Below are 18,917 nucleotides of genomic sequence, written 5' to 3'. Positions count from 1 at the left end.
GAAACACATGCATGCCTATGCAAAGTGCTAAGGTTACGCATACCATGTTCTGGGTTGAAGATGGCCCATAGCGTATCAGAGTCTCAGAGGGCCTGATAGCACATGTGAATGTATACATTTTAAAATTACTTAGCCTAAAAAGGGAAGCAGATGAGACTAGAGGCCCATTCTCATGCATGGATGGAAGAAGCTAAGCTCATGAACCAGGACATTCAGTGGGGTAAAGAAAGCAACCAAGGAAACAGAAGGAAGGCTTAGAGAACCAAGCAAGCTTATAAGGGGAGGGGATGGGGTTTAGCTGAGCTGTAGCTTAGGGGGTCCCAGGGGCTATAGGCTGAAGTTTGAATTGATGGGCAGATAGGAAAACCGCAGATCTGGGGGTGGTGGTGGTGGTGGTGGTAATAAAGACCCTGACTCTGGTTTTGCTTCTGCCTTGCTTGACATATCAGAAGGTAGTGGTTGGCACATGCCTTTAATCCCAGCGCTTGGGAGGGAGAGGCAAGGGGATCTCTGAGTTCAAGGCCAGCCTGGTCAACAGAGGGAGTTCCAGGACAGCCAGGGCTACACAGAGAAACCCTGTCTCATAAATGAAAAACAAAACCCCAGTCTTCATCGAGATTACATGATATGGCCAGGTGGTGGTGGTGCATGCCTTTAATCCCAGCACTCCGAGAGGCAGATGCTGTGAGTTCGAGGCCAGCCTGGTCTACAAAGAGAGTCCAGGACAGCCAGGGCTACACAGAGAAACCCTGTCTCATAAACCAAAAACAAAACCCCAGTCTTCATCGAGATTACATGATATGACCAGGTGGTGGTGGTGCACACATATGGCCAGACATGGTGGCTCTACCTTTAATCCCAGCACTCGGGAGGCAGAGGCAGGTAGATTGCTGTGAGTTTGAGGCCAGCCTGGTCTACAAAGAGAGTCCAGGGCAGCCAAGGCTACACAGAGAGAAACTCTGTCTCAAAATACCTACTAAATAAATAAATAAATAATAAAAAAATTAAAATTTGCATCATATGGCCAGGCATGGTGGCTCCACCTTTAATCCTAGGCCTCTAGAGACAGTGCTAGAGACAGGCTGATCTCTGTGAGTCCCAGGCCAACCTGGTCTACATACATAGTGAGTTCTAGGTCAGCTGGAGCTACATAGTGAGACCCTGTCTCAAAAGCAAACAGAATGGGCAAGTGCCTGAAAAGTAATACACAAACAGGTAAAATAGATATATTTAAGCATCTGGGAGACAACGCAGGAGTGATGGGTGGGAAGAACCAAGTCCAGTGGTTATCATCTCAGAGCGGTTAAGTACAGTTTAACTGAGAAGGAGGTGGAAGACAAAAGTGAATGGGCCATTGCGATATCTGAGGGGAAAGGCTGAGGGGGTAAGCAAAATTATCCCCAAACGCAAAGAGCCCAGGCTGGTGGGCAAGCATGCAGGTAAGCATCAAACAGAGACCAAGGTGGCTAGTAGGCAGTGTCAGCAAGTGTCAGATAAGACTGCCAGAAGGACTTCTTGCTCGTTTTTGTTTTTTTGAAACAGAGTTTCTCTGTGTAGCCTTGGCTGTCCTGGACTTGCTTTGTAAACCAGGCTGGCCTCGAACTCACAACGATCCACTTGCCTCTGCCTCCTGAGTGCTAGGGTTAAAGACGTTTACCACCACGCCTGGCTAGGACTTTGGTCTTATGAGGTGGCACATGCCTTTAATCCCAGCACTAGGGAGGCAGAGGCAGATGGATCTTTGTGAGATCGAGGACACCAGCCTGGTCTACAAAGCATGTTAGACAGCCAGGGCTACACAGAGAGAAACCCTGTCTCAAAAATAGAAAATGAAAAACAAAAACAAACAAACAAAGCAGCCGGGTGTGGTGGCTCACACTTGTAATCCCAGGAGGGGAGACAGATCTCTGTGAGTTCAAGACCAGCCTTGTCTACTAATTGAGTCCAGGACAGCCAAGGCTACACAGAGAAAACCTGTCTGGAAAAAACAAGCAAGCAAACAAGCAAACAAACAAACAAACAAACAACGTTGACTTTACTGTAAGTGAGATGGGAGTCACTGTAGTGCTTTCTGTAGCAGTGTGGGGATGCTGCTTTCTCAAGTGATCACTCTGAGTCAGACGTTCACTTGTTCTGGATGTGGCATGGACCAGTGGGAGGAGCACAGAAACATAGTACACCACTGGGAGGCTCCTGCATTACACAAACTGGAGATGATGCAGATTTGGGTTAATGTGGAAACAAAGGAGTGATGAGAGGTGTTCAGCACTTGGGCATTTGAAGGCGATAAACAGGATGTGTTGACAAGTGAGCTAGCAGCAAGCACCAAGGAAGCACCATGGATGCCTCTAGGTTTTGGCCAGAGCCATGAACAACAATGGTGAAGACCAAGGAAGTGACAGGTGCTGGAGGAAAGAGAAGTTAGGTTTGGGGCCACATTATGCTTAACAAGCCCAGTAGAAGTGTTGGCTAGGCAGCTGGATATCCAAGTCCAAGTCCAAGACCTACAAACAGGGATCTAGTTATAGACATAACTTAAGACTCATCAGAACTGGTGCTTAGCATGGTAAGAGTGAGCCAGATGCAGTGGCACACACCTGTAATCCTAGCACTTGGGATGCAAAGGCAAGTGGATCTCTGTGAGTTTGAGGCCAACCTTGTCTACAAATCCAGTCCAGGACAGCCAGGGCTATCCAGAGAAACCCTGTCTCAGAAAACAAACAAATAAACAAACGGAGTGATAAGAGGGAAGGAAGCAGTGACACAAACAGCAAAGCGACCTGAATTAAGCCCTAGGCCTTTCCAACACGCAGAGCTGGTAGCCTCATCTGTATATTTGCTCTTAGATGCAGACATTCTGCAAAGGTTTGTGCAAATACATTCCTGGTGGTCTGTCTCCTGGCTCAGAACATGGATGCACAAGAAAGATAAATAGATTTCAAATAAATTGTGTTGCTAATAAAAATGGAAAGGGAGGGAAGGAAGGAAGGAAGGAAGGAAGGAAGAAAGGAAGGAAGGAAGGAAGGAAGGAAGGAAGGAAAAGGAGCAGAAGAGCCATGTCCAGGATCATTCAGGGTCATTGAGGGTATTTGGAAACTATAGCATTGTCTTTTTTCGATCAAGTGTGTATGGCTGGACTCCCTGAAAGACTCCTGTTGGATTCCCTGTCCTGGGGGCTCTCGTTCAAGGTTCCGGAAGGCTATGTTGTAATTGACAGGTTGCTCCGTCTATCTCCTCTTCCTCCAGGTGGAGGGAGGCCATGGTGAACTCTGACCCACAGTAGCACAGGCAGAGCCTGACATCAAACCCGCTTGGGGGCATGTCAGAGTAACTTAACTGCGCTGCAGAAGTTGACAAGGGACACCTCTGTCTTCCTGGGTTCTGAGTGCCTTCCCCACAGCTTCAGTGCCAGAGGCCATTGCTAGTACCCAAAGCAGAGTCCTGGAAAAACAGGGATGTCTCTTGCAGGCCCTTTGGGAGAAAAATATCTTTAGAATCCTGAAAGATAAGCCATCCTGAAAAACTTGTCCCCTAAGTCAATCCTCAGGGTAGGGGCACAGAGCTTTGGCTTTTTAGGAACAAAGAAAGCTGTCTCCTCCAAAAGAAATTTTCTCCTCTTTCTGTCCCGGAATCCCTGATATTAATTGGACTAGCGTTTTTTGTTTTGTTTTGTTTTTAGGAAGTTGGGCTGATCCCATAACCTGGAACTGGAAATCAGCAGACCCTCTTTCTTATTAGACATGAGTGTGTCAGTGTGTCTTGTCCACCATCATCATCAACAACACCAACACACACACACACACACACACACACACACACACACACACACACACACACACACACACACACACACACACTTTCTTGGCCCCAGGCTGCTCCAGTGACTGCTGCTTTACATTCCTCCCTGTTTATAGTGAAACTTTCTGAACTACTTGTCTAAACTTGCTGCCTCTACTTCCTGCTCTGCTCCCAGGCCTTCCCAGTGACCTCATCTGCTTGCATTACTTGAGGTATATTACTTCAGTGCTGTCAACTTCCAGTCCCTCTCCTGAGCTCAAAGCCTTGTGTCCCACTGCCTACCAGACATCATGACTCAGCTAAAACAGTCTAAGTTTTGCTTTAAGCTCTGCATAGGCAGAGCTGAGTCCATTGTCTTTTCTCAAACCAAGTTGTGCTGGCTAATTTTTTTTTTTAATGTTTTTTTTCCAAGACAGAGTTTGAGTTCCTGTCCTGACTTCAGTGATAAACAGTGGTGTAGAAACATAAGGCAAATAAACCTAAGTTGCCTCTGGTTGTGATGTTTCATCACAGCAATTGTAGCCCTAACTAAGCCACAAGGCCAACTCCCAGTACTCCTTATTCTTGTGATTTGTACCTCCAACGGCATCCTTCACTCCTCCCCAGCCCCTTCCCAGAAATGCATCATCAGTTACTGGGGTCAACTCTAAGCCATGAATACCACCCACCCTCCACTGCCAATTTCTCTTCGCCCTCAGGACTGTTTTGCTGACCCGGGCTGTCATTGTCATTTGTAAATGAAGAGGGGGGTTTGTGTGCACATGTGTGTGAAAGGTGAGAGTCAATGTCACATGCCTGACTAAGTCACTTACATGAGTGGTTTTGTTTTTTTTGTTGTTGTTTTTTTGTTTGTTTGTTTGTTTTTTGGTTGCTTGCTTGCTTGGTTGCTTGGTTGCTTGGTTTTGGTTTTGAGACAGGGTCTTTCCCTGAACCTGGAGCTTGGCTTGCTGACTTTACTAGGTTGTCGGGTCACCAAAGGGATCATCCTGCCTCTACTTCCCCTGTACTGGGATTATAGGCGTGCACCTCTACACTCATCTTATTTTATATGGGTGCTGGGGATCAGCCTCAGCTTGTTCCACAAGCACTTTACCACCTGAGCAGTCTCCTCAGGCCAACATCATTATTTTTGCTGACATGAAAACGACCGCCCTTCCTAGGGTCTAACAAACAAACCTTCAGTCTTGGCTGCTTCAGATCTGCGTTCTTACTATAGGTAATATTATCTGATTATGCGTCCCCATTGTTGGTGCTCATAGCTCCTTCCTGTTGTGGTGCTAGTCCCTGAACCCAATTCAAAAGATCGTACATGAGTTGGGCCCTGCTCACTGAGCCAGCCTTGCAGCAGTCAGCTTTTCTGTGCCAGTAATGAAACATGACAGACTGAATAGTAACCTTAAAAAGAAGGGGGCGGGGGGCTGTGTGTGTAATAATAATATAAATGTATATGTAAAAATGAAGTATAATAAAAAGAAATTGAAAAAAAGAAGGAGGGCTTAGTTGGGTGGTGGAGGCACACGCCTTTAATCCCCTTTCAGGAGGCAGAGGTGGATGGATCTCTTGAGAGGCCAGCCTGGTCTTCGGATCAAAAAAACCTAATTAACTAACTAAATACACGTCAAAAATGAAATTCAACCCACTTGGCGTCTCACAGCGAGTCTTCGGGAGCTCTCAAACCCTATCCAAATTCTAGGTCTCATTACTCACAGCCTGTCTTGATACTCCACTCCTAGCCATGCTGAATAACCAGGAGCCCCCAAAGCTCACAACTTCCAAGTCTCTCCTACCAGGCCCCTTGGCCTCCAGTACGCACATCCCTTACACACCCTGTCTGGTTCACCCGCCTTTCTTTGTTTGTCTGTTTTGTTTTGTTTTTCAAGACAGGGTTTCTCTGTATAACAGCCCTGGATGTCCTGGACCTCGCCCGCTTTTTAGACCTCGAACTCACAGAGATCTGCTTGCCTCTGACCCCCTCTGTGCCCCCCAATCCCCGACCCCAACACTCCCCCATTCCCACCCCACCCCCTCCAGAGTGCTGGGATTAAAGTAGAGCATGCGCCACCACCACCTGGGCTCACTCACCTTTTAACCTGCTAACTTCTGAATCTACCTCCAGGCCTGAGCACAGATGTCACTTTTGGATCAGGGGCTCCTCTGAAGGACTTTACAGCAATCATACAGCATTCCCTCCCCCTGACCTGCCTCCCCCAGCATAAGAAACACTCATTTCCTTTGTCTACCTTAGCTACCACATCTGTACTTCTTAAGAACAGGCATCTTGCCATTTTTAGTTCACACCTTCATTTTGTTCTAGGTGTAGGGCTTGGCCCATTGGTTTTTGCTTGTTTTTTGGTGTTTGTCTAGGATGAGGGGAAAGCTTAGTTAAGGGGCAGGGTATAAGGAAAATCCAGGGAGGGAAAGGCATATAATTTTAGGATGTCTTGGTAGATTCCACAGAGGTAATAGCTACAAACGGGGTATGGAGAACTGGACCAAAGGGTTATAACTCCAGAGGATATAAGGTTTTGAGCCTGAGAACTGGGCAGGGCCAACAGAAGGGACAAAGAGGCTCAGGGAGAAAGCTGACCTCAGGGCCTGAGGGCTGTGGGAGTGTCAAGTGGGCAGGAGAAAACGATAGAGGAGTAACTATTTCAGAAGGAGTCAAGATTAGAGAGACGCTCGTTTGCGAGGCTGTCTGTGGAAGTCAACTTAGGAGCTGTATAAAGCTGCCAAGAAGAGATACGGAAAGAGAGGAGAAGGCTGAGGATACGCTGGGAAGACGGCTTGGCTGCTAGAATGTTGCCTCAGAAGCCCAACCAAGGGCCTGGATGTAGATCTGCAGAGCCCACATGAAGCAGGGGCTGGCGTGATTACCTTGACTAGCACAGCCTGCCTCTGCTTTCCAAATACCACCGCCTTCCCAAATACCTCACAGAAAGGTGAAGGGAACAGAGACCTGACGACAACTTGGGAAAACAGGGTAGGGACTCAGGGTCTGGCCTCCACGGTTTACTTAACTTACTTTACAGCCTTTGCCCATAAAATGAAGGAAGCACTAGAAACTATCCCCTAGTTATTAAAGAGGATTAAATAAGAAAAACTCTCAGAAGCACTTAGCCCAGCAAAGAGCTCCAAGCAATTAATCAATCAACAGAAGGTAGTTTTTTTTGGTTTTGTCTTATTTGTTATTATCAAGACAGCGGGTTTCATCATGTGGCCTTGGTTGGCCTGACACTTACAATGTAGACCAGGCTGACCTAGAACTAATAAGAGATCCGTTTGCCTCTGCCTCCCAAATGCTGAGATTATAGGTGTGTGATATCATGCCTGATCTCTGAAATACTGTTTTGGTTTTTTTTTTTAACAAGGTCAGGGAGGGAACCAGGAAGAGGGGAGCAAGTGAAGTTAATGCTACAGGGACTTCTGTAGAAAAGGCTGTCCCTTGTAGTAGCAAGGCTCCTGGCATGGTCAGAGGAGGGGGCTAGTATAGGACTTAGAAAGCTTATTTTTATTTTGATTCTTTTGGTTTTTCCGAGACAGTGTTTCTCTGTGTAGCCTTGGCTGTCCTGGACTTGCTTTGTAGACCCAGGCTTAGCTGTCATCATCTGGCTAAGTGAAGTTAAGTCCTCCTCTTCTTCTGGAGGAGTCACACTGAGTCAGCTTGGGGTTTCTCTAGCTCCCAGAATCTTTGGGTGTTTCTCTGGAATCTCATGCTTGTCTTTCTGCTTCCCACTGCTTGCAGCTTCTCTAGACTGACACAGCAGCAGGATGGTGACACACCAAGTGGCACACATACCCTTTGAGGAAGAGTGAGCCAAAGGGGCTGTCACCTGGCCCCTGGGCTCCACTCTAGATGGGTCCAAATCTTACTGCACTGTACCTTTATAACGCACATCTCCATGCTCGTCCCAATAAGCTGCTGTGGTGTAAAGACCTCGGTAGGTCTCCTCGCTAACCTGCCCTTCTCCTCTGTCAGTTCCACCAAACCACTCACTGTTCACCCTTTGGTGCTCACGGTTTTCAGACATCAGTTAAACCTATCTCACTGCTGCACTGTTATGGGAAGGACCCTCCCACTTTCCCAGACTCATTCTGTCTCATAGCCTTATAGTTGACTCTCTTCTTCATTGGGAACCAAAGCTATTTATGCCCATAATTTTCTGCCTTTGTCATTTTTTTTTTTCGTGCAACATCTTCACATTGTCAGAATTCCACCCCCTCATCTTTCAGAAATGACACGCAACTGGATGATTTTTTTTTCTTCTTCTTAATTTTGTCCCTCCAAATTTTTCTCTTGAGTTGTATGCGCCTCCATTCCAGAGCTCCCATAGTTGTTGGTAGTTTGTCACGTCTCCCTTACTGTTCCTTGTATCTTAAGGTAACAGTTGAGGAATATGAGTTTCTCATTATTAGATTAGGAGTTTTTTTTTTTTCTCAAAAGGAAGCTTAGTCTTGCTTGTATCTGTATTTACATGGCTTAGCGTGGGACCCATCTACCTCACAGGACCCATCTACTCCTAGTATAAACTCTACGCCTATTCCTTAGGGAATAGTGCTTGAATGAATAAATATTCTTATCATAGCAGGGATAGCTTGGGGAAGGAAGACAACAGAGGGCTTGGACCTGTAATCTCAGTACATTACGAGGTTGAGGCAGGAGGATGGAGAAAGACAATGGAAACACACAAGTGGATTCGCCTACACCCTGAGCCATGTGGCAGGCTCCTAAATCCTAGCTACCTGAGCTCCTCTCACTCTGCAATTCAAGGCTTGGATCTTTCCCATTAGCCTTTCTTCTTCTTTTCTTTCTTTAATTCATTCTTTCTTTCTTTCCTTCTCTTTTCCTTTCTTTCTCTCTTTCTTTTCTGTTTTTGTTGTTGTTTTCCGAGATAGGATTTCTCTTGTGTAGTCCTGACTGTCCTGGACTCACTTTGTAGACCAGGCTGGCCTTGAACTCACAGAGATCCACCTGTCTCTGCCTCCAGAGTGCCACCACATCCTGCAGCCTTTCCTTTTAATTTAACAATTCTCAAGCCCTGCTGAACAGCTGTTGTAGTACCAGGAGGCAGCAGAACATTTCAGGTTGCTCCTGGGATCAACAGCATGGAAAATTTCCATGGGTCACCAAGCAGGTTCTATTTTAGAGTGTCCACATCTTACCAGGGCAGTGGATCCCTGGACAGGGCATCATGTCAAGGGGGTGAACTGCTGGGAAACCGTTGTCAGAGAACTAGTAACTTCAAGACTATACTGGCACCTCAGTGTCATACTTTCAGGAGAGCTAGGTATGGTGATGGCGGCACTTAGGAAATTCAGGGCACAGAATCAAGAGTTCAAGGCTAGCCTCAGCTATATAGTGAGTTCGAGCCCAACCTGAGCTGCGTGAGACCCTATTCAAAAAGTTAAAAAAAGCAAATAAAAACAAATACATTCAAAAAAAAAATGTCAGGAGGGGTATCTGGGTCTTGAAACATGAAGATCGCAAGGTGGAGCAAAAGTGTAGCCGAGGCCTTGAGAATTCCTTGACTTGAGAATAGATGGAGGTTGAGTATCCGCCATATGATCCATCCCAGCTTACTGAAACAAAAGGAGCAATGTATTTCAAGGTACCACCAAGGCATCACACATCATAGTGAAGCAGACCCACAGACCTTCACCAGGCTCTGCTCTGTGCCTATTAGCACTTTCTTGTCCTCTCTCTTCAACCTCTCCCAGCATCCTCTAGCCTTGACAAAACGTACTTAACTTAACATGCTATAGGATCTATTAGCAAGAACCGCATTGAATTTAGAATTGAGACTGTCGAAGAGGAACCACAGCGCATTTGGGGCTGTGTATATGGTCCCTCCAGCACCTTGCGAGTCTGGAGGAATGACCCTGGACAGCAGATGTTCAGGCACGATGACAAGTGTTTAATTTTGGGTTTTGGGTTTTTTTTTTTGTTGTTGTTGTTGTTTGTTTGTTTTCTCAAGACAGGGTTTCTCTGTGTAGCCTTTACTGTCCTGGACTCACTTTGTAGACCAGGCTGGCCTCGAACTCACAGTGACCCACGTGCTTCTGCCTCCCGAGTGCTGGGATTAAAGGTGTGCACCACCACCGCCCGGCCCACAAGTGTTTAATTTTGGAAGACAGCAGTTGGGCCAGGCTTAGTGTAACTCACCCAAGAAGCAAACAGATGTGGGCCAAATCTTGATCAGCCTCGTAGATCTGGTGTCCTGAGTTCATTCATTCCAAAGACCGAAGTCTCATGCAGCAGGCAGGAGGCAAGAGGAGGAGGAGAGGAGGGGGAAAATGAGGAAATAAAGAAGCGAGGGGGGAAAAAAGGATTTCTAGACTTAAAGATATTTTGGATAGGCGGTATTGGCATGTGCCTTTGATCCCAACACCTGCGAGACAGAGGATGTAAGTATCTGAGTTTGAAGCCAGTCTGGTCTACAGACAATCTCAAAAATTCAAAACCAAAGGGGGGAGGTAGGAAAAGAAAGAAAAGAAAAGAAAAGAAAGAAGCCCCACAGAGGTGGCACATGCTTCTAATCTCAGTATTTGGAGGCAGAGGCAGGTGGATCTTTATGAATTCCAGGCCAGCATGGTCTACAGAGTGAGTTCTGGGACACTCAAGGCTACATAGAGAAACCCTGTCTTGAAAAAAGGAAGGAAGGAAGGAAGGAAGGAAGGAAAGAAGGAAGGCAGGCAGGCAGGCAAGCTGCTCTTTCAGAGGACCAGGGTTCAATTTCCAGCACCCACATGACAGTTCACAACTATAAGTCCAGTTCCAGGGAATCTGGCACCCCTCACACAGACACACATGCCATGTAAAAAAAAAAAAATTTAATTAAAAAGGTGTTTTGGAGACACTGCACACCGTGGCTCTTTTAAGAATCACAGGTATCAGCGTACTGAAGACTCTAAATAGGACTCTGAGAGAAGCTCTAACTTTAAGTCATAATGGTGTATGCATTTGTGAGTGGAGTGATCTTTTTTTGCGTAACATCTACAAATCATCCATCTTTCACGAGTCATACTCTGGAAACAGGCCCACGTCATCAGTGTCCATCTGCTAGTTATTTTCATGAAGGCTGAGGTGGTCTTTCAGTGAACAGTCTTGAGTTAAAGCAGTATTTTCCAAACCTCATATATTTGCCTTTGACCTTTCTGGAGTATGTCTTATATTCCCTCTCTGTACTATTCCCGGATTTTTTATTTTTTAAATAAAGACAGTCTTATGATGTAGCCCTGGCTGGCCTGAGACTCACTATGCTAGGTTGACCTCAAACTCACAAAGATGTCCTTGTCTCTCTGCCTGTGGAGTAGTGAGTTAATTAAAGTTGTGGGCCACCACACCCAGCTGGATATTTTTATTTAAAAGTAATCACCTAAGTTTTTTTTTTTTTTATCTTTAACCCAAACAATTACTACGATGGGCTTCATGTGGTAGTTAAGTTTTTGCTCACATACTTTGAAATAGATACACAGCAGTAAAAATGCAAAAGTTCGTCTGTGCAGGACCAAAGTCCTCTCAAGTGCTATGCCCATGTGTGTGGGATTATTGTTTGGAGAAGAGAGCGGCCACGTGGACATTGCTAGCCAAACATAGAGGCAGAGGCGTTTAGTCGCTCACCAGATGATGGGTAGCCATGACTGAGTCTAGTGTACCACCCTTGAGATAGAGCATGCCGGGGCCTGGAGTCTGTATCCAGTCTAGCTAGTCTTCCTGGGAGTGACCTGGAAAGCAAATGAAGATTATCCCAAGGGGATTAGCACTAGGGCCTGGAGGGAAAAGCAGAGGAAGATAGCACTATTTCTCTCTCTCTCTCTCTCTCTCTCTCTCTCTCTCTCTCTCTCTTTATATTTGTTTGTTTTTTTTTTTTCAGGATAGATTTTCACCCTGCAGCCCTAGCTGTCCTGCAACTAGTCTATAGACCAGGCTGACCTTGAACTCATAGAAATCCTCCTGCCTCTACCTCCAAAGTGCTGGGATTAAAGGCATTCAAGGCAATTGCCACCACTGTCTGGCTGTACCAATTTTCTTGAAGGCTGAATTACTGCAGCCTAATTGCAGTCACCGGGTGGGAGCCAGATGCCTCCCCTGCTGGCCTGGGATTGCTTTTGACACAGGAAGGCTACGAGGACAGACACTAAACCAGGCAAAACTAGTTCTGGCATATGGTTGCAAAGGAAGAGCACCGGAGTAGGGCAGACCTGAGTTCTGATAAACCCTGGAGGATACACATTGTCTACTTGCCCTCAAATAAGGTCTTTTTGTGTGTTTGGAACAGTCTATTAAACACAATTATCACCATTGTCCAGATGAAGGAACTGGGGCTCGGAGTGGTTAAACAACTTGTCCAAGGAAAGCAGAATTCAAAATCAGGTTGGGTTGACTACTTCCACAGCTGGACTAGTAGTCACTGCATTGCTTTGCTTGCATTTGCTAATTAACTAGGACCTCTTCTGTCAGAGGATCTCTAGCTGAGTTCTGGAGACTTCAGCGCTAAACGAGATAGACAAGTCTGACTTTGCACTGACTTTGCATTATATAGAGGAGACAGACAGGAAGTCACTAGCTCCCCTATGAGTAATTTAACGATCCGGATAACTGTTATAAAGAAGAGAAACATGGAAGGCGTGGTGGTGCACGCCTTTAATCCCAGTATTAGGGAGGCGGGCAGGCGGATATCCGGAAGTTCCAGGCCAGCCTGGTCTACATAGGGTTAGAGGGCAGCCAGGGCTGTTACACAAAGAAACCCTGTCTCAAAAACAAAACAAAACAAAACCCCGAATGAACGAACGAACGAATAAACGAGAGACACTTTATGAGAGGCACAAGTGATCTACATGCGGAAAAGGTGTGGGGGGGGCGGGGCGGGGCGCGGGTTGAGTTTTGAAGTATTCACAAGAATTAACCCTAAGTGCTTACCACTCGGTAAGTTTACAAACATCTTCCATTTTTTATTGGTATTTTGCAGTGCTGGGGATTGAGCCAGAGTAGAGATGAGTTGAGGCCAGGACGTGTTAGTGAGGCATCCAAGTGTTGATGTTACTAGGGTGACTGCAAGTCACTTATCCCTGACAGCTTGGTAAGGGGAGGAGGTCCACACCTAGGCCTGTGAGGATTCAGGAGAAACCTTAGAGTCGGCTGCTACTTAAAGGGTAGCTCTCTCCTTACCTCTCTTCCAATAGCATGCTTGGGGTACAGCCCTGGATAGAACCAGGATCCATTTATTTGGGGGTCCAATTCCCTTTGGTCTGGAGCATCAACCCTCTCACATCAGCATAATTTCTGGCTCACAGTAGATGCTCAATAATTATTTGTAGACAGAATGAATGCAGTAGGGTAGCTGTGAGCCAGGGCTACACGTATGAGTCTGTAAACTGGAGCTAAACCTGACTGGAAAATTAAAAAAATTAAAAAAAAAATGTGTGTGAAGGAATCTACAAGTTTGAGGTCTGGACAAAGGCTGGGAGGAGACTCCGGCTAAACGCCTTAGGGCCGCTGGTGAACTAAGATCCTGGCAGCCAAGGTCTGCACGGATCAAACTTCTCTGGCTCCAGAGACGCAGACGCTGGGAGCCTCAGACCCAGCCCAGCTCAGCTGGGTCCCGCCGCGGCCTTCAAAGGCCTACCACGTGGGCGCGCCGCTGTCCCGGGGTTGAGAGGCGGTGTCCGCCGCGCTGAGCCTGCGCACTGCCTTAGACACCGGCGTACCGCCTCCCGAGAACCGGAGCCCGGAGCTAAGCGGAACGCAGAGGGGTGGGCGGAGTCAAGCCCGTATGCAAATGAAGGGCGGGACTTGCCAGGCAAAACCGGCTCTGCCTTGGAGACCTCACAGAGACCCGCCGCAACCCTCAGCCTTGTTTCCACGAGCTCTGACGTCGCCGACGTCCCATTTAAAAGCGGCCGCGCAGGCGCAGTGAGGGGAAATGCGAACTTAGGCTGTTACACAACTGCTGGGGTCTGTTCTCGCCGCTCGCCGGCCCGCCCGGCAGTCTGTCAGCGTCGCCGTCGCTGCCGCCACCGCCGCCGCCGCCTCCTCCTCCTCCTCCGCTGTCCCGGGAGTCTCGGGCCCGTGGCTGTCGCCGCCGTCTACTCGTGCCTCTCGGGAGCTCCGTCCGCCTGCTCAGGCCGCTCCGACCGTCCGTCCGCGTCTCTTCCCCCGCGCTGTCTTTGAGCCCGCAGCAGCGCTCTCCCGCCGGCCGACATGAGCGGGGACCATCTCCACAACGACTCCCAGGTGCGACCCGCCGGCGCCCCCGCCACCCCTGCCTCGCCGCCAGCCGCCGGGCTCCCGGCCCCAGCCCCGGCCGCCGCCGCCGCCGCCTTGACAGGCCCGGGTCCGCGGCGAGGGGCGGCCGGCTGGAGCCGCTTGGGTGGCCCGACCCCGGACGGAGCCGTCAAGTTGGAGTTGGGGCGGGGGGTGGCAGGCCTGGGGAGGCCGTTCAAGGGGGCTCTGGGTTCCGGGGCGCCGGGTGGGCCTGGCCCCCCGGCCGCGCGCTCTCCGCCCGCAGCCCCCGGGGCTTCATGTGCCGGTTGTTTCATCTTCCCTCCTTTTCTTTCCACAGATCGAAGCGGATTTCCGATTGAATGGTGAGTGTGTACCCCCCTTCCGCCCCCGCCCCACCCCGAGTGTCCCCCAACACGCCGCTGGCTGCCTCCCCCGCGCCGGGCCGGAGCCGGGCAGAGGACAGACATGGCGTCCCAGAGACTAAGTCCCGGTTCCTCGCTCACCGGCCCCATTGTTCCCATCGGGCCGCCTCTGGACCCCCTTTCCCGGGGTCCCAGCGCCCCCAGATCACGGCCTTCCCCAGAGGGGGCAACGGAGACCCCGTATCGCCCGTCGCTGAGTCTCGGGCGGCCTTTCTCCGCCGGGATTCTTCCCGGGAAAGTCGCCTTGTCGACGGTCGGGACTTAGTCTCTGCGCCATTTTCTTTTTCTCTCTCCTCTCCTTTCTGTGCCTGTGTCTTTTCTCTCCCTCCCTCGGCTCCTTCCTTGAGCTGCCCAGAAAGAGCCTTCTGCAGAGCAGAGCCATATAAATCACAGACCTCACCCGAGAAGGATGGCTCAGAGACTGAATTACTTTTTAAAAAAAAATAATAGAACTTTATATTGGAAGTTATTCCGCTTTCTGCTTCATGTTTGCTTGCCTTTTTTCTGCTTCCAGAATGAAAGATTCCCTTAGGCAGCTGCTGGAATTTTGTGTGTTTGCCCCCCCCCCCTCATTTTTTTTAATGGTGAGATGTTAATGATAGCAATTATGGTTCTGAAAACTAAAGCCACCTTTTGTGGAGTTCTTTGTATTTGGGGATTGTTTTCCCAAGTTGTGTTCTTTGCAAAGATAACCTCTCCTTTAAAAAGTTTTCAAGTTGTCTATGTGTCACCTAGTGTGAGTGTTGGACTTGACCATATTGATTTTCTTTAAAAAAATATTTAAAAAGTATTAGTGATAGATTTTTGTATTGTGGGTAGGGTTCCTAAGGCAGTTTGTTTTAGAGACACAGTTTAGTGTCCTGAGAATAGACTGTCTAGCTGCTCATTTGGATATGGTATGCTGCTGGCCTTTTCTTTGGAGCTATAGGGAGGTTTTTTTTTGTTTTTTTTTTAAAAGAAGACTATTGAAACAAAGAGTGGCCAGCCCCCCCGCTCCTGTCTTCCTGTTCATTCTTCTCAGAAGCTGCTGTTTTTCAGGAATCAAGCATTAACTAGCTTTCCCCACATCCTTATGCTTTTTTGAGCCCTTTCCAGTCATTTGTTTTAAAATATTCCCACTAAAGTTACCCAGGGAAGAATATGTTGGTGTGTGTCTCCTTCTCACCACCCGTGTAAGAAGCTCACACTTACGGACTTTCCAGCAATCCTATTGTGGTATACTGGAAATACCCATTAACTTGGATGGTTGATGATCCTGTTCAATTGAGTTTGGGTTTTGGGGAATTGAGCCAGTGGTAGAAGCCCTAGAGCCCATGGTATTGACCTGCCCAACTAAAAGCAGTCGTAGGTTTATATTTTGAAGTAGGACATCCAAAGAGAGATGGCACTTAGTCAGGAGAGAATCTAGACAAAATAGCCTTACTTGAGCACTTCATATTTCCCAGATAATGTGCTTAGTGCTAGAATTGAAACTGTGACCACATCTCTGTCTTGCTCTCAACTCAGCCTGTTGGGGGAGTCATATTAGTTAATTACAAGGTAGGTGTTGGAGTATATGTGTACCCAAAATGCTTTAAGAGCATGAAGGGCTTAATTTTATCTGGAGGTGGGGAAATTTCTCAGAGGAAACTGTGTGTTGTATAAGACTAGGTGCTGAGAATTGTTGGGGGTGGATTGTGTCTTAGGAGTCTTTGTCCATCCTGTTAGGCTTTTAGAGGAGGGAGCTGAGGCCTCTTCAATTTAGAAAACCATCAAGTATGGATAAACTTCTTTGGGAAGAGGGCAGAGAAAGGATGTGGTAGGTGTGAATGTAGGAAGTGGTTTTCAGCTCTGCAGGAATGTAGGAATTTAATATAAAAATTATTTGCTTTTTAATTGGGCCTAGTAAGAGATACATTATAATGAAACAAAATTGAGCCTTTTTCCTCATCTGAATAATATAAAGGAGCTATTGAATATGTGCATGACTATGGGCTGGGTATGTTACCTGTGCATTTTTATAGAGAGTAAGTTAAACGGGCCTGTGTTAACTTTCAAGATATATTTATATTTTCAAACAATGATATTTAATATTTATTGAGCACTTAACTGTCAAGCTTGAATGCAACTCTTTTTCTGGGATCATCTAATTTATTCTTTGGGGGGACCCATATGAGTTTCCTGTTATCTCCATCTGATAGATGACTAAACTGAGTTTACTCTAAAGCCATGAACCGAGCCTCCATGGATGTAGTAGGGATGATATTGTTATGAAGTTTACTGTTAGGGATAGAAGAGCTAAAAGGAGAAAGAGAAGTATTGATGGCATGCCACTTGCTTTTTACCAAAATCTGGAAGAGAAAAGCACCCTGGTGCACCAACTTCTGACGCTGCAGTGATCGCCTTTGTGGGTATTGTCCAGATTTAGTGTCAGTAACTGCTAGCTCTATCAAGTAATATACTTTTACTAGCAATTAATCAAATAAATATGAAAAGACAACTTTAAAAAAAAAACAACTAGTTTTTAATACCCTGGCTTCTTAATTGATCCTTACAGTGAGAGAATATTTACTTAAACACTACATTAAGTGAGCCTGAACAATTATACACATTTGTTGCAAGTTCACTAAGTAAAACCACATTATCCCTCATTTTGCTTGCCTGAATGCTATGTAAAAGATCCTCCCCCCCACTGTGAAGCTCATATTTTTTTTTTATAGTGCTTACATTTTGTGTGAAATTTAGGTCATTCTGGGCCATACTCAACTGCTGTGAAAATGTTATTTCTGTAGTATATTTGTATTTAAAATATCAGCAATGAGCTAGGAGTTTCAGACTTCCTTTTCACCTGAATGAAATAGACTCCCTTTGTCAGTCGCACTAACCATAGTGAGGCTGAGTCATTATTACAGTGCTGTGCAGGACGCCTGGCTGTGCAGTTGATAACATCAGCTTAAGGTGCTGTTTCAAGAACCTGAAGAAGTTTCTGGAGTTACAGAGATCCCTCCTCTCTCCCGAAGCAAAGTAGAATACTTTGGTGACACGTGTGGACTCTGGGTAGGCTTAATGGATGAGGGGAATTGATTTGATTCTAATAGTTGTGCTTTTCTGCTTGCTGTTTGTTGGATGTGAGTTGGGACAGGCAATGAGAAGGCTCTGAAAATGTGCATCACATTTTAAAGCTGGAAACTGGTGGTCTCCAAATGAAATCTAGAAATCTTCATTTTTACTCTTTAGCCAGACTATTTGATGGCCTTTTGAAAGTAGTAAGCTGCTGGTATCTTGGAACATATCAGATCTCACAAATTTCAGCCTGAGTATTTCTGATAAAACAAGAAAATCTAGGAGTTACTTAAAAAAAAAAATCAGACCCTCCCCCTCCCAAAAAAAACAAACCTAATGGTTTAAAAGAAAAAAACTGGGTAATGTTTGTAACCTTTTAACTTCTACTTTTCTTTGGTAAGTAGATGGTGCAAAATGGAAGCTCACAACCCAGTTGGTCCCTAAAACTTAAAGCACAGGGCCAGGAAAGTTGCGTCTTTCTCCTGTCAGCATAAAAACCATTGATTTTTGAAAGTTTGAAAAAATCCTGATTTACTCTGGGTATAGTGAAATAGCTACTTGTATGAGTGGCAGGGAGTGTTTTGTTTTGTTTTTTGAGACAGGGTTTCTCTGTGTAACAGTGGCTATCCTGGATACCCTTCATAGACCAGGTTGACCTCTGCCTGGGTCAGTGCAGGGATTAAAGGTATGTGCTGTTGCACCCAGCTGAGTGACAGGGATTTTTATAGGTGTGTGTGTGTGTGTGTATGTGTATATGTATATGTGTGTGTGTGTATATATATATACATATATGTATGTATGTATGTATGTATATGTTTATATACCAAAGTTAGGCTATGAGATTTTTTTGTTTGTTTGCAATATGTCTGCATTTTCTATCTGTACATATGTTAGGAAAACTATATATATATATATCAACAGTTATCTTATGTTGATTTTGGCATGGGAAATGATTTTTTTGTCATTCTTTGAATACGAGTCATTTTAGAAGGCCACATTATTCTGAAATTCTATTTTTCATATTAGTTGGGCATGAGTGCATAATGTGCATTACAGATCTTCAGTAGCTTTTGACATTTATTAGATGCCAAGTTAACTGACTTTCTTCAAACCAGTCATTTCCCCAGAAGTGTGTTGTGTGAGGGATAACATCTTTCTCCTAGGAGACTATGATGAACTTGGACTGTTCTAGGCTCACTTTGACATGGAGTCCAAGTGTAATTACTTTGAATGTAGGTGTAGTTTACCTTGAGACTATAAACACTGGTAATAACTATTTGGTGTCAAACCTAGAAGTTTTTGTTGTTGTTTTTATTTTGTTTTTGTTTTTTTTAGAAAAAGAAAAAAATAACTTGAAGAAATAATAAAACAATGTATTTGTTGGCCCTTAGAAGTGGAAGTCCTTGAATGAAATTGTGTGTCTTGTGTTTATC

The 18,917-nt window shown here is 46.1% G+C and overlaps 1 protein-coding gene across 1 annotated transcript in view; it reads left to right on the top strand.

Annotated features, from left to right (window-relative positions):
• Positions 1-13,631: 13,631 nt before the first annotated feature.
• Positions 13,632-18,917, top strand: part of TOP1 (DNA topoisomerase I) — an 89,580-nt gene continuing 84,294 nt past the window's right edge. Inside the window, exons 1-2 of the mRNA XM_084776241.1 lie at positions 13,632-14,029; positions 14,358-14,382. Of these exons, the coding sequence (XP_084632367.1) occupies positions 13,997-14,029; positions 14,358-14,382 (58 nt within the window). The 5' untranslated portion in view covers positions 13,632-13,996. The remainder of the gene's footprint in view (positions 14,030-14,357; positions 14,383-18,917) is intronic.

The sequence above is a fragment of the Acomys minous genome (genome assembly GCF_964271855.1).
Source record: "Acomys minous genome assembly, chromosome: 3".
In the NCBI taxonomy this organism is placed as follows: domain Eukaryota; kingdom Metazoa; phylum Chordata; class Mammalia; order Rodentia; family Muridae; genus Acomys; species Acomys minous.
This window is presented reverse-complemented; position numbering and strand designations above follow the sequence as displayed.